This window comes from Anser anser, assembly GCF_964211835.1.
Source record: "Anser anser genome assembly, chromosome: 4".
Classification (NCBI taxonomy): Eukaryota; Metazoa; Chordata; class Aves; order Anseriformes; family Anatidae; genus Anser; species Anser anser.
Genome location: NC_139724.1, coordinates 46,824,466 through 46,838,755, shown reverse-complemented (window position 1 = coordinate 46,838,755; position 14,290 = coordinate 46,824,466). Strand labels below are relative to the sequence as shown.

Here is a 14,290-nt window from a genome sequence, read left to right as displayed (position 1 = left end):
TGTCATAAAATTCAGTCCTCATTACAATCATTCTGTAAGACTCTGTCTGCCACACTACTTTTCTCTAATTCCACACTTGGATATTTTTTCACTCCAGCTGGGTCAGCATTTCCAAAGTCCAGTGCCACCACCAAACATTATCAATAAAGAAGTAAGGTCTCAAGCAGCAAAGCCACTGGTCAAAAAAACAAACATATGGTGGAGAACAATCTAGGTTTGATTGTCCTCTCCCCAACCAGTTAATCCAGCACACTGCCAGTGGAATACAACTCCACAGGGTGCGCAATGGTCAGAGATAACACCTGTTCTCAGGAGCCACCAGTACTTGAGGACTCAGCTTCCCCCTGTGCAACTGTCCCATCGCGGGGGGTTATCTACAAAGCACAAGCTCTGTCGTGTGCTTTTTGACATAGAGCATTTTAAGACATAATCTTCCCACCTTTCCTGTGTTAGTGCTCCTGATTTATTTTTTAAATGGTGCCATAAATAACTCTTTTGGATCACCCCGGTATAACTAACATAGGCTTTTCCCACCTATTTTTCCAGCACTTCTTCTCCCAAATCATACAAATCATTCTTGCAGTTCAACCAAATTCCCAGCAGAGAAGCAGCCCATCAACCAACAAATGCAGACAAATAAAATACAGTGAAATTCCACACATACAAACTAACACTTAAAAGTTATGCCATACACAGCCTGTCCTTTTGCCTCTACTACCTCCACAGGTCAGAGCACCAGAACATTTGGTGGAAAATTCTGTACTTCTGCTCCCCCTTTCTTTCCAGACATACCACACCACACCATACTTTGGAAAAACACTGAGCGAGAGAGAGCATTGAGAAAGCACTTCTTCTTGCTGCATTACTATAAAACTGTTGCTACAATCTAATACTAAAGGAAGGAACAAAAACATGGAAGAAAATTCATTCCTACCTACCTTCTGCTGAACACCTATCTCAAGCCATTCTCCTGCTACTGCTCCCTTCATCCCTTACAAGGCAGGTGAGCAAAGAAGGGGGATAACTGTCCAAGAAAACAGTGGAGTTTGGGGGACAGACATGGTAGACTACCAAGAAGTATCCCTATAACTGTCAGCATCAAATTTTGTGACTTCTGCATTCAGGAAGCTATTTCCAAAGCAGGAGGACTTAGAACCCAACTACTACTCTGGTACAGAAAATTTTAGAAACCGAGCACTTCAGCTCCCAAAGCCTTTCAAAATTTCCTTCCTTACCCTTAAACATAACGCCAATAAATAGGACTGAACCAAAACACGAAACAGAAATAGCTCAGCTCCCTGAGCTGCACAATGCTCTGTCAAATCCCTCAACACCAAGTCTCTCATTAAATGCTCTCTCTGTGCATTTCACCTACTTTTCACCCTTTTAGATAGTGCCTTCAAGCAGTTGAGCTGGGAGCAGGTGGGAGCACCCAGCCAGATGACGAATTAGGCATTCCAGACTCTTTCCACAACTAAGTGAAGGCGTTCTGCTGGGTGTGGGAGATAACCTCTTGAGCAATAACATTCAGCTCTAAGCAGTCTGCGACTGTGTCTGCAGTGGCTGACAAGTCAGTAGCAAGTCTACTCCCTCTTCCAAGCAATTCATACCCTTTTTCTTGGCCATTGTGCAAGGCAAGTATTGGCACGTGACAATTCCAGACTCACTGAAATTACAGCAGCAGAGATCACAAGCTGCTTTATTATGAGTAAATCAACAATGTTACTTAAATGTTTATTTTTATACATAAGCCTAAAACAAAACAAGTATTTTTCAGCAGCATTAACTGCTGTTTTTCCGCCTGTGACACTACAGGATAGACTAGCCCAGATATACCTACATGGAAACTGACAGACGTTCTATCAGCACCTTCTTTCTGCAAGCTAACAACAATAGTCTTACACACCACGGGGAAAAGCTCCAAGTAGAGCAAGGAAGCCACACTCTTCTGCGTCCCACGAGGACATCGTGTCATGTTAATTCACATGTTGAAGTGGTCACACTACCAAGTCTGAGACCGTGATATTAAACAAAACCAAATTCAAACTTACTTGGCTTTGAGGTACTTCATGGTCAGCTCCCCAGAAGAGTGTCATACCAAGAGAATAAATATGCACCTATAATAAAACACAAGACATTTATCAACTCAGAACAGCACAGGAAATGCAAAGCACCTTCAAAGCAGAGCAACTAACCTAGTGTCACTTTGCCTATATACTTTCTTGGCAATTAAGCTCATCTGTATTTCAGATATTTTATTTTCTTTTGCCTGAGAGCTAGAGAAGTAAATCCTACTGCAACAAAAGGTACTGTATCTAATCAGTGCCGCTGGCCTCGCTGTTTAGCTTCACATGTTCATCTCCTAAGGAAGGCAGAATCACACGTATCTGTGTCAGCAGTGGCGCAGGGGAACAGACTGCATGGTGGTATCTAAAGCTCCTGAAACCTTTAGTCTGAAGGCAAGGCAGGCTTTAGCAGGACTCCATCAGCTGGCTACTACTGTCAAGAAATTACTAGGACTGGGATCAAAGGAAAAAATGTAATGAACACAAAAGCATTAATGCATAAAGCAGTCACCTTAATCTATCATTTGTATTTTAAGGCACAAAGGCATTAATCGTTACATTCATAATTAACAGTTAATATCAACAGCAATGATATTAATATACATCTTGAACATATTAAATCCTTCAGGACATGGAACACAATCTTCAAATATTGCAGATTTCAGACTACAAATACACACAATCCAAACAGGTCACTGTGAAAATAACAATACAGCTAAGGAACAGCAGTAAAAAAAATAAAAACAAAAAATGGTTTTTCTGGACTATGCAAGTAGCATACACTAGTGATGACTCTCTACCAGGTTATTAGTAATATCTATGTAACTTCAAGCAAGCAGCTGATTAAATTATTGTGCAGACCATGAACAACAGTTACAGGGACAGTGATAAGTTAGGGATGATTCATTTAAGGCAACCTCCTTGCCAACTAAAAGCAAAACATCTTACTTAAGTCCTAGGTATATTGACAAGATCTGTTCAGGCTCTGGAACTTCATATACAGGTTTTAAAAAGTTCCAAGTAAATCGACTGGACAAAGGTAGTGGAGTGAACAGAACCAGTGTGATGCTCATTTTCTTCTTCCCAAACTCAGTATGTAGAATTGTTAGAAATTATGTGTCTAGTACTAGCTTAAGGTTGTACATGAGAATTTATCTCTGCACTGAGAAGTCTCTTAACGTACAAAATGTGTTCACAAAGACTCAGAGGGTGATGCCAAAATGTCTTCCTGTTTAGATCAGACCGCTTGAAAGACATTATAATGTCTTTCATAACTACTACATGATAATGGCCTAACTAACATTACTGCGCTGTGCAGACTTTTAGCCAAGAACACAAGTATAATGTATGTTTACATTTCTCATGTAATAAGGAAACGTTTTCTGTTTTATGTATTCAGAAAAGCAATACACTGCTTTGGGACAGGGTAAGGAAGTAATTACTAAATACACGTAGAAGTAACCTATTATTAAAAATTGCTCTCTTAAATTCAATGGGCTTTATTCAGACAACACTGGAAATGAACACACTCCGAGAAGCACTCCAACCTTAAGCTTCTGCCACTCAGATCACTTGGCCGGCCTTTATAGCACGGCCTGAGAGTCACAGCAGGACAGAACGGCCTCCACCAGCACGCAGCAGCGATTCGCAGATTCCTCACTGGCACGCTTCAGTCCAGCTGGCGAACAAACACTGAGGAGGGGAACGGGACCAGTTCATGCATTCAGATAAGCGTGCAAGAAGGTTACGCAGGTAGAGGAAAACAGAGACATGGCATTTTTGTGAGGAAGCCGGAGCAGAACCACAGAGAACTTCTTGCTCAGAAGGGAGAATGTCACCGTGGCTTTATTCTGTTCTAAAACTGAGAAGCATGTCATCCTCAGCAGCATCCTCAGCAAAAACACTATAGCACAACCTATAAGACCTCAAAACAAAGACTGTCACTACTACAAAAAATGCTACCCTACTAGCCTATCCGAAACCAGCTTTCACAAAAAAAAAATAAGTTTAATAGTCTATGATGTGGTACTCCATCGTATTTCAAGTTTTAAGTGAACTTGGAGGCTTCGTAAGTACAGCATTGTGTAGTTGCTTGCAAGCCACTACTACACATAAGACAAAAATCTATCTGCTACATACCTACATACCCTTTTGGATTGTCAAGTAATACCTGCACGCATTATATCCTGTAACTCCCTCCTATTTCATACAGTTTCTCTTCAGAACCAGATCAATAACAATATTGCTGCTCGACTGGCGTTTGGCATTTCCCCTAACAAATTTCTAACTGCTTATTATGGTCTGACAGCCTTAGCTCGGGACAGAAAGTCAGGGTGTGGGGGACATGAAATCCTACACCAGCCTGTTTACAAGATTATGGCTAACTGACATTTGTGCAGCATTACATCAAGTTCCTTACCCGAGACAATGCATGCATGACAAACTAGGCAAAGATGATCTCCTGAAAAACTGTATTGTAAAAAAAAAACAAAACAGGAATTTGGTAATTTCAAACGATCCATAAATAATAGGTGGTTCTGTGCAGTACTAATGGAAAACACTCATCTGTCTCTCCAGAAGAAGCAATCTTTGACTGAAGAACGTCACATGCACCCTTAAAAATTAAAGCATTTACTCAAAAAAATTGAGTTCATCTTCATTTTACAATACTTGTAATAATTTCCACAATATATAAATCAATGCCAAATTCAATTCCCAGATTCGTCTCTTATTATAACTTCAAATGGTTTGCTAACTGCATTTCCAATTGGCTTGCAATTATATCAGGCTTGGTTTGTATTCAATTTGACCGAGTGTCTTGAAAGAACCAAAAGGGTATTCACTGAGTGACTATCATTTTGTCCAACAGTTATCACTGAATACACTGTTCCATTCGGCTAGCAAGTGAAGTCATAGCTGAAGAGCTGAATGCGACTCTGTTGTTGGCTGATCAGAGGCCAGAAGAAACAAGGCAACAAGAAAGCCCAACTTGCAGACAGGGCCTGATTTCAGAACAAGAACCAAAAGAGGAAAACACCAAAGATTTCCATGAGATGAGTCTAGCAAACTATGCTGAGATGCAACAGAACAACAAAAAAGAGGTTTAAATGGGTTTCAAATTAAGTCAGCATGTGCAAAACAAGACCTAAGAAACATGAAGTCACAACAAATAAACAGCGTACACTCCAACGCACAGTATGTTGCTAATGTGAAGGGAAACGAGCAGAAAAAAGGATGCACAGACCAGTTATTTATCAGCTCTAATATCTCCAAATAATAAAGCCATGATAAGACTCAAGTGTTTATACAATAAAATGGGAAGAAATGAAAAGAGATTGCTATTTAGAGTTGCAATTTTATGCCAGGAGTAAAATTTGTTAGTTTTGCTAGGTTATTCCCCAAGTGAGATGTTTGATATTGTTTTACCATTATTGGAGTGCTTCACCAGTGTCTCTACAGTGAAGATTAACCTCCTTTCCTTGTTCTAGGTAGTTTTTCCCTGCCATACAAGCAAGCAAATAGCCCTACAGGATCAATATCTTGGAAGCACCCAGACATGAATACCACACTGGGGGCACAGCTCTGTGATTTATCTGCCAGGCTTTAAACTGGGAACAAGAATGGGAGCAGCTCATTTTTTTCAAGTGTTTTTACCATCTCAGGGTATTGCAACAGTTCCTTTTTCACCTGCCAGTGTGGACAATACACTTGCAGAAATTAAGCAGAGTTAATTCACAAACCAGGTTAATTTATCCTAAGCCCAAAGCTTGAAGCTTCAACCTAATGCCAAGACGGAACACCGCAAGCTAAAGGGTTTTATTTAGTTTATAGGTGACTGTGTGAAGAATTTGCTTATGTAAAGCCAAAGCTTGTACATTTCCACACACAATTGTTTCCCAATACAAAAAGCAACACAACTGCTGCAGTGGAGAGGCTTGATTTTGTCATCACCCTGCAGCAAGCAGTTATATTGCTATCATGAAATAAATTTGCACATCTGTAATCAGAGAGGATTAATCAGAAGTGTGTATGTGCTGAATGCCAGTATTTGGTCATTGTTTATTGATATGCTGCCTGCTCAAGTTTACAAGCCAGAGGTCCTTCTGATGATCTCTTTCCTGAAGATAAAGAAACATCACAATGTGGCTTTAAATATTAACTGCTCTCTATTTTTTTCAAATAGAAAAAAGTACCATACTGAATGAATCCCGGCATGGAACAAAGAACACAATCAATTCTGAAGAATGTCACAAATGTGCCATTCAGAATGTTTTTTTCTGATGTTTTTCAAGGCCTGTATTGCATGTTAACTTCAGAGATTACATTAGAGACAACATTACTATCTTCAACAATGTTGTCTCTCCTGAAACAAGATAAACAATTCCAATACTATGACTGCAGAGCTTGGCAGTTGTATCCTGCTTTGCTGAATCTGATTCTTGCATTCACAAAATAAATCAACAATCAAGCAAAGAAATCAAGAATACTGCAGAGACAAAAAGGTCAGCTTAAAGCCATTTTGTGAACTCATCAACAGGAAAAGGCAGCTGCTCTCTGCCATGGGAGAGGTATCGTACCTTTTCCACGTCTGAGAGAGATGACAGAGACTGGTTCTGCAGAACCTCTGGAGCCGTGAATGCTCGCAGATCTTGTTGGGACACATTGTCGTCAGTAAACGATACGCTGCCAGATGGAAGCAACAGGAGAGACCATGGAGAAATGATGAATCCCAGAGCAGTAGGATCAGCTGTATTTGAAAGAAGAAAAGAAAAAGCCCCAAATTAACATAAAATTGTTCTGTGGCATTCCTTGATGTAATTTTATTAGCTCAAAGACAAATTGAATATCAAAATGCTTCCTTTTCCACCTGTGACGGTTCATAACCACAACAGTAACCCCAATTTTCATCACACTAAAGAGTAATATCTCTTTTTTTCTTTTTTTTTCTTTTTTTTTTCTTTAGTTCTGTGCCATTATTCATATCACCAAGGTCATGAGGAGCTCGCTAAAATGTCACGGATCTCCTGTCCTCAGGTTATTTCATGTCTGAAACACAGCTGACAACTAAAATGATCAAATTCTATAATTCTGATTCTATGAAATGCTATAGGATGCATGTCATTAAGGTGAGATCCTGCATTAAGAACAGAGTTAACTGCTATCTTAATAGCACTGTTGTAGCAGCAATGATCTGAAGAGGGAAGACAAGGTTAGCAGAGAAAAGGAATACTCCATATTAAGACTAGCTGATAGGACTGGGACAAGCAGAGAAGTCTTGGGACATTACAGTTGGATCCAGCCCAAAGAAAAAAGTATTTTCAGAACTGAAAAATAAGAAAAAAAAAATTGAGACAGCAGCGGAAGCGGGCAAAGAATAAACACAATCCCTTTGTAAGATCCTCCTTTCAAATCTTAGTTTAGAACAGCAGAACAAACTGAAATTAGAGCAAAGAACACTTTCCTTTTCCATTTTCTGGAGTTAAAAGATTTTTTCTACGTTTCTAACAGTAATATAGCTCACTTTCACTGAAGGAGGCACAAGCTTTTAACGCTGTAAAAATAAAAATTAACTCTGTTTCAAAGAGTTGAGGAAACCCACATTTGATGGACAGGTCGGTCCTCCTCCTCTACATAACAAGCAACAACAGCAGAACAATTGTTTCCTACTTCAGCACCACCACTAACAACATTTTCCACTCTCCTATCAGCTCAGGATGCTCCTACAGTGCTGGTGCCCAGGCTGTTCAACTATCTTGTAATCTAGAATATTTCTAATCTCCTAGGAAACGTTTTAAATTACTGCATGCAGGTATCAGATGTAAAAGGATCTAGCAAACATCCTTCCATTCCTTCTATTCCCCTTCCTCCAAAAAGAGCCAAGGAATTGCTTCTAGGCGTCCCATATTCTCTGACGTGGGAAGCAGAACTGTATTATTAATTGGCTAGCACAATTATCCAGAAAAATGTCCAATTTTGAATTCCTGCAGCTCAAAGCTTCCCCTCCTACACCAGTGCATGCAGAAAAAATAATTTAATAGAGAAGCCACTAATACTTTTTTCAACCTAAGACTAGCACACTCAGTGTTACAAACACTCTTTAAAACCCTAAACAGAATTTTCCCTTACAAAGGAAAAGGAACCACTGAGGGCAACAAACATTCTAGAAGATTCTGCATACTCTACTTGAATTAATTATTTCAAGTTTAAACACCTGAGAGCGATTAGTAAGTGGACCTGTAAAAACTTGTGCTTTTCACTTCAAAATGTTTGTACTTAAACAGACTTTTTCTGAAAGTTTTTAGAGCTTCCATGTGAACAGAGAAGTCCCCACTCAATAGTAACTTGAAAATACTGTATTTATAAACCCAAGCCAAAAAAAGCATAGGATATATGCTGTTTTGTTACCCTGTGACTCATGTTTTTTTTCTTTATAGCAATTTGGTTACATAAAGTTTGTTACACTTTTTCTAATTCATCAGTGTGTTATGCTAAAAGCTCGTATGAAAAGCTTAGAATTCACCTTGCAGAAATGGTTTCTCCTCACTTTTTATGACATAGAAGAGAAGCTCTCAGTCTTCCTGCCTCAAGGGGACATACTTCATTGCTCTGCCTTCATCTTCTGGATCCAAAGCAAGTAATTGCTGCAGAAGGCAGCTCTGATCACATAGGCTAAATCAATTCAGCTCTTGTACAGAACTGCTGAGCTGCCCACGGAAACCAGCACACTTCACTGCAAGCAACAACAACAAAAAAAAAACCTACCCTAAAAAATATACAAAATACAAATATAAAACCCTGCATGATGATCTTTCTCTTCTTATTCAGAGAGGATACACAGGAGCAAGAGGGTTTTCCTATCATATTAAAATAAAAAACTCAAGAGACAAAGCAATGTATGGTACTTGAACCTACCAACATCAGTATAAGACAAAGTAAATAAAACACATGGGTGAACTAACAAGTGTTGTACAAGTTTATTTCTGTTTCCAGAGCTTGTCCAGTGTCACTATTTTTCCAAATACTGAATTCATCAAGCTGTGAAAAGAAAAAAAAAAACGCACAACCAAATCACTGAAGAATTCCATTTGCTGAGCTACTTCAGCAACACGAAATGTATTTGGCCAGGAGAAAAACTTGATGCAGACATTAATCACCATTTCTTCGACTGCAGTACATACTTTCCTTCTTCCCCATGGGGACCCCACTGACCCCTAGCTTCAAAAAGATTTAAGCCTATCATCATTTGTATCACCCATGAAAAGATACCTGTTTGATACAGTAGGAAAAATCATCAATTGTGTACAAGATGATGATTTTACTGCAGCACGTAGCAGACACACAGCACGAGGTACACAAGATTACCTCTTCAGGCACCTTCTCTCAATGTGATTTAGTTTTAACAATACTAAAATCAACACGCTTCTTCGCACGTAGTCTTGCAAATACCAGTTTAAACCTACTGTGGAGCATGCCCTTGTCCCCTACAGATGGGCAGGCTGAATTTATTGACCCACATAAAATACTTCCATCTACACTCTACAGTCTTCACGACCTGAGGCAACATGCAATGAACACAGTTAATTCTAAGATTAGAAAAGGGTCTGCTTTTGCAAAGCTTCTTTTGTTGGCACTTTTTTTAAAGCTTCCTCTTTTAGTAGCTTTTAACTCATATACTGGAGTATACTGCCTACATCACAGCTTGCTATCTACATTTAAAAGTGATGAGAATAAATCATTCTCTATTTACTTCCTTAAGGCAGCATCTGTCACAAATCAAATCAATTGCCTCAAAACTCCTGCAAATGCAAATTTATCCTGAAAATAATATTTTAAAGTTACTCTACTCTTCCACTTCACTGTTTGTGCCATAGAAAAAAGTAACAAAGACAGAATGCATCACAGAGCCAGGGACCATAACAAAACAACGGGAACTCCTTTCCAGAGATAACATTCATGTCTTCTCCTCTTCTATGCTTTCAGAAACATTTCTAAGAGCAGTGAGGGAAATCTATTGCCCAAAACACTGGGGAAAACGATATAAGAAGAGAGTTGGGCCCATCTTTCTGAAAGCTCTGCAAAAGTCAGCGTATGGCTCCCAGTCAGTTTTACATCCAGGATGTTTTCAGCCGCGCTGGTGCTGCCAGCCTTCTGAGTTCATGCACGAACTATGCAGCTTGGTAACAAAACACTTGTGAGAGCACAGTTTATCCAGCAGTGCCAAGACACAGATAAATAGTGTGGTCTACTTGAAGGGAAAAGAGTAAATTGGCTTTAAAGGCAGTAAAAACTGGAAGATTATTCAGCTACATAGCATCTGGAAAATAAAAGAAAGACTTCTAAACCTTTAAATGGTTTAACAGGATGCAAGTTGCCAAAGAAAAAAACAAAAAACAAACATTCTAAGAGAGAGCGAGTTCAGGCAGCAGTTTAAAACTGATCCATTTTACAATAGTGATGGCTGGTAACTCTGAATTCCTAAACAACAGGTAGACTTCAAGCTCTTAAAGTTGCGATTTCTCCTACTTTTTCTCCCTTAGGCCATAGCAATTAGCAAAAAATGGTAGGAAATGATGAACATTTCAACCCTTTCAGGACATCAAAAAATGTCTTAAAAGAGTCAACACCCCAAATAAACCAAAAAAAAACCCAACAACCCAAAACATACACGCACAGGATTCTCAGCATTTGCCTCTTTGCATTGCTCCCTAGCCATCACCAAGATGCAGGAGGATGGGACTGAGCAGAAAGCCTTGGCACGACATTCAACCACTGGAAACCAGCAGCACAGGGAAGAGTGGGAGGTGTACTGAAAGTTACTCTTTCCTCAGAGGACTGGAGCAAGAAATAACGTGAATGACTAGTTTCTGGGAAACCCCTGTCACTCCCAGGACTCTCCCTGCTCAGGGTAACAGCACGCCGTGCCTTACCACCACCTCAAGCACACCCTGCAGAGTTCCAGAAAGAGTGCAAGTAAAAAGCAAGACTTGCTTAGGGAAGAACAGAAACCCAGCCGAATCTAAAAGTCTGGCCTCATTCCTCCTCCTCCACTAAAGGATCAAATGTTAGCACAATGTGGAAAAAAAAAACATTTTGCAACAGTTATTGGTGAAGGCGAAAAAGAATGTACTAACACCTTCCTCCGAGGGGGTTGCTGGAAAATGAGGATTTGTTTCCTCTTATTGCCTCTTCTCTCCTGTCAGCTAAAAGACTCCATTCCCTGCCCTTTTCCCCCTAAAACCAACTAGCTCTGATTACTGGAACCCACCACCAGCTTCCATCAACATGTTTCACTTTGCCTTTTTCCCTTTCATTAAACTTACCCAAGCTAAGCAGATGCAATGGCATGACTTGACAAGATTTACAGGTCCCCAAAAAACACAACTGTCTTTCCTCACATGCACTTGCAGATGGTATCGCCTTTTTTTTTTTTTTAACATAAATCATTCTCCGTTTATATTTCTGTGCAGAAAGCCAGTCTGTACAGTAGTTCTGTCTTCACTCAGCCTGACTTTCTATTATCAAAAAGGTTTCCTCCACTTCTCTTCCTCATCTCCCCCTCCGAACACACATTTCTCTAGAAACACAAGGTGTGACTACTTTTAGAACCCAGGAAACACTGTAGCACAGGAGTGGCCTAAGCCACCAAGTCTTTCCCACTTTGAAGTTTTGATAAACTCTCTCCAGTTCAACCTCTTAAATTAAAAGAATGCCTGGCTTACTATTCTGAACACCGGAGAGCACAGCACCTACATGCTCGCCTCCGAGATGCTTCACTTCAAAGCCTTGTTCCTTTGACTTCATGCAGCACTGAATGCAAGATACGGCATGTCTGAAACAGCTGATACACCCTCTGAACAACAAAATAGTTATTGCAGATAATTAAACAGATGTAAGAGAAGGGCAGGTCTGGTATCGGCGTTTTCAAACCTCCAGATTAATTTCAACTTCACTACAACTGATGTCAGAACTGCAACCAGGAGTACTGGATTGTCTTTCTCCTTCATTTAACAGCTTATAACATGCTGACAAGACAGCTACCAGAGTTGATCTTCTAAATCAGTGATCAGCAACTGGGCATTTCCATCTAATTTTTCACTGCTTACAATGACTACAATCAAATTTTTAAGTATTTTAATGGGTTCAACAATTTTTAGAACTGTAAGTACAAATAAGCATAAAAACATGCACATCTATGGATCAGTCACTGAATTCGACGTGGTGTGACCTGTGATTAAGAATGTAAAACATGGAATTTTATTATGTACTTATTTATTCAGTGCTTTGATGGATAAATAGACAGATGCACCAAGAGACAAGTATAAATCAACAAGTCACTAAATCTGTCACAGAGGCTTGCCTAAGCAATTTTCCCTAATTTCCTGAAACTAGTTTAAATAACAAATGAATTGAAGAACACTTTCTCAGTTGGTGGAACAAGAGCAAGAATTCCCAACTTCAAAATTCTACCAGGATTTAATAAATAAATACATAAATGGTTGCTTGGGTTGGCAATTCCTTTAAGTGTGTGGTTGCTGGACTGGTGTAGGAGGCTTCCAATAGAAGCCAAGTTAAGTGACGGCAATTTCCATGGCCGTTTTGTCCTCCTGATTTCAAAACAGTTGGACCATGCTGCTGAACTGTTTTTTGTTGTTGATGCTGCTTTAAAATAAAGAAACTTAATATAGAAAATATTTATCAAAGCTTAGATCTAGTTACAAAACAACATTATCAGGGGATCCAGAGCGATACAAGAGCAAGAAAAGACCATCCCTGAGACTGATCAGAGTCAAGCCTGTGGTGAACTTGCCAAAACTCAGAGCTTGCCTGTGTTGCCCTCTGCCCAGGAGTGGCTGGTCAGTTCTGAAAAACTGCCAGTCTGACTTCTGCCACTGAACAGCTCTTTTGTGCTCTCTGTATGTCTAAAATTTAACTGGAAAGCAGGATTTCCCTAGGATCCTCCATATGCTGCAAGTCCTCCACAAAGAGCAAATGAAATTGAGTCAGACAAGAAAGCCCACAGGAAGCTTTGCATTCTCAAATGCATGTGTTGCTCTGCAACATATCTACAAGCCAGCACAGAAACTGATATTCAAGATGACCAAACAAGATGTCTATATTTTTTTTCCTTAGCAAAGCCAAATCTTCATTAAAGACTGGTTATCTTAATCTTGCTGGGAGGAATTAAGTTGTTTTTGTCAACCATTGTTACATTGTAAAGCTCTTTCATTTAGGTGTCTTTTAAAGAGCATTTTACCACAGGGCTATACCCCAGGTTAATTAATAGCATGCGACTGAAAATAGTTTGCTGAACTAGCAGAACAACTCAGTAAAACACCTTCATATCCCAAAAGAGACAGAATCTTCTGGCACTGATTTTATCTGAAGCTGTGTTTTGGTATTCACTGATAGGAAGCAAGACCAGAAACTTCTGCCATCTTAGCCAGTCTTGACTGGCAAACACTCCCCTACCTTAAAAGCATATACCATAAGTCCTGGGGCAGATTTCCATTTTGTGCTCTCATCTTTCAGTACTTGTCTCTCCAAAGGAGGGCTGCCTGTGTTCTCATTCTCAACACTTCCTTGAAGCCTTCACAGTAATTATAACTCTTCTGCACTACTCAAGCTAAGAACAGATGAGCTCCTGTTTTCACTGGAGACTTCTTTTAAGTCTACACTTCTTAAGTAGTTTCTCTGCTATGCATTTAGGGTACTGGCTTCTTTCAGGTGGACTTCAAGATGGAGCTCATGGTGTTGATTCTCAAGTATGAACCTGTAATCTTTCAAGATGCTCTTTAGTCCAAGTCACCCACAGACTCACCAACTCACTGTCTTAAAATGGTTTCCATAGAGATGCAACAGAGAAAAAGAAAGAAGACACCAGCTTTCCCTTTAATTTCATGATTATGATCTTAAGTAAATCTTGTTCAGATATCAAGTACTGTATGAAAGTTTCTGCCAATATGTGCCTTCTTTTGAGTTCTGTGAACTATTCAGAGATCATACATATATCCATGTATGAGATAGATCTAGTGTCTGACTAGACATTTTCTAAAGCATATCTTAAAAAAAAAACACAAAAAAAACAATTTACAGTTTCAGCAAGATTATACATTCAAGCCAATCCTATGCAAAATTACAACAGAATTTTCCCTCAATAATCAAGATACATCTCTTGCATAGTAATGTGGCAAAAACAATAGCCATTTTCAAAGTGAGAACTTGCG

At 39.5% G+C, this 14,290-nt stretch overlaps 1 protein-coding gene across 7 annotated transcripts in view; it reads right to left on the bottom strand.

Moving 5' to 3' along the window:
• Positions 1–14,290, bottom strand: part of PTPN13 (protein tyrosine phosphatase non-receptor type 13) — a 115,233-nt gene that overhangs the window by 76,544 nt on the left and 24,399 nt on the right. For all 7 annotated transcript variants that reach the window (XM_083833852.1, XM_083833854.1, XM_083833851.1 and 4 more), the window contains 2 exons: positions 6,644–6,813; positions 2,052–2,117 (listed from right to left, as the gene is read on the bottom strand). In XM_083833852.1, coding sequence (XP_083689978.1) covers positions 2,052–2,117; positions 6,644–6,813 — 236 coding nt within the window. The remainder of the gene's footprint in view (positions 1–2,051; positions 2,118–6,643; positions 6,814–14,290) is intronic.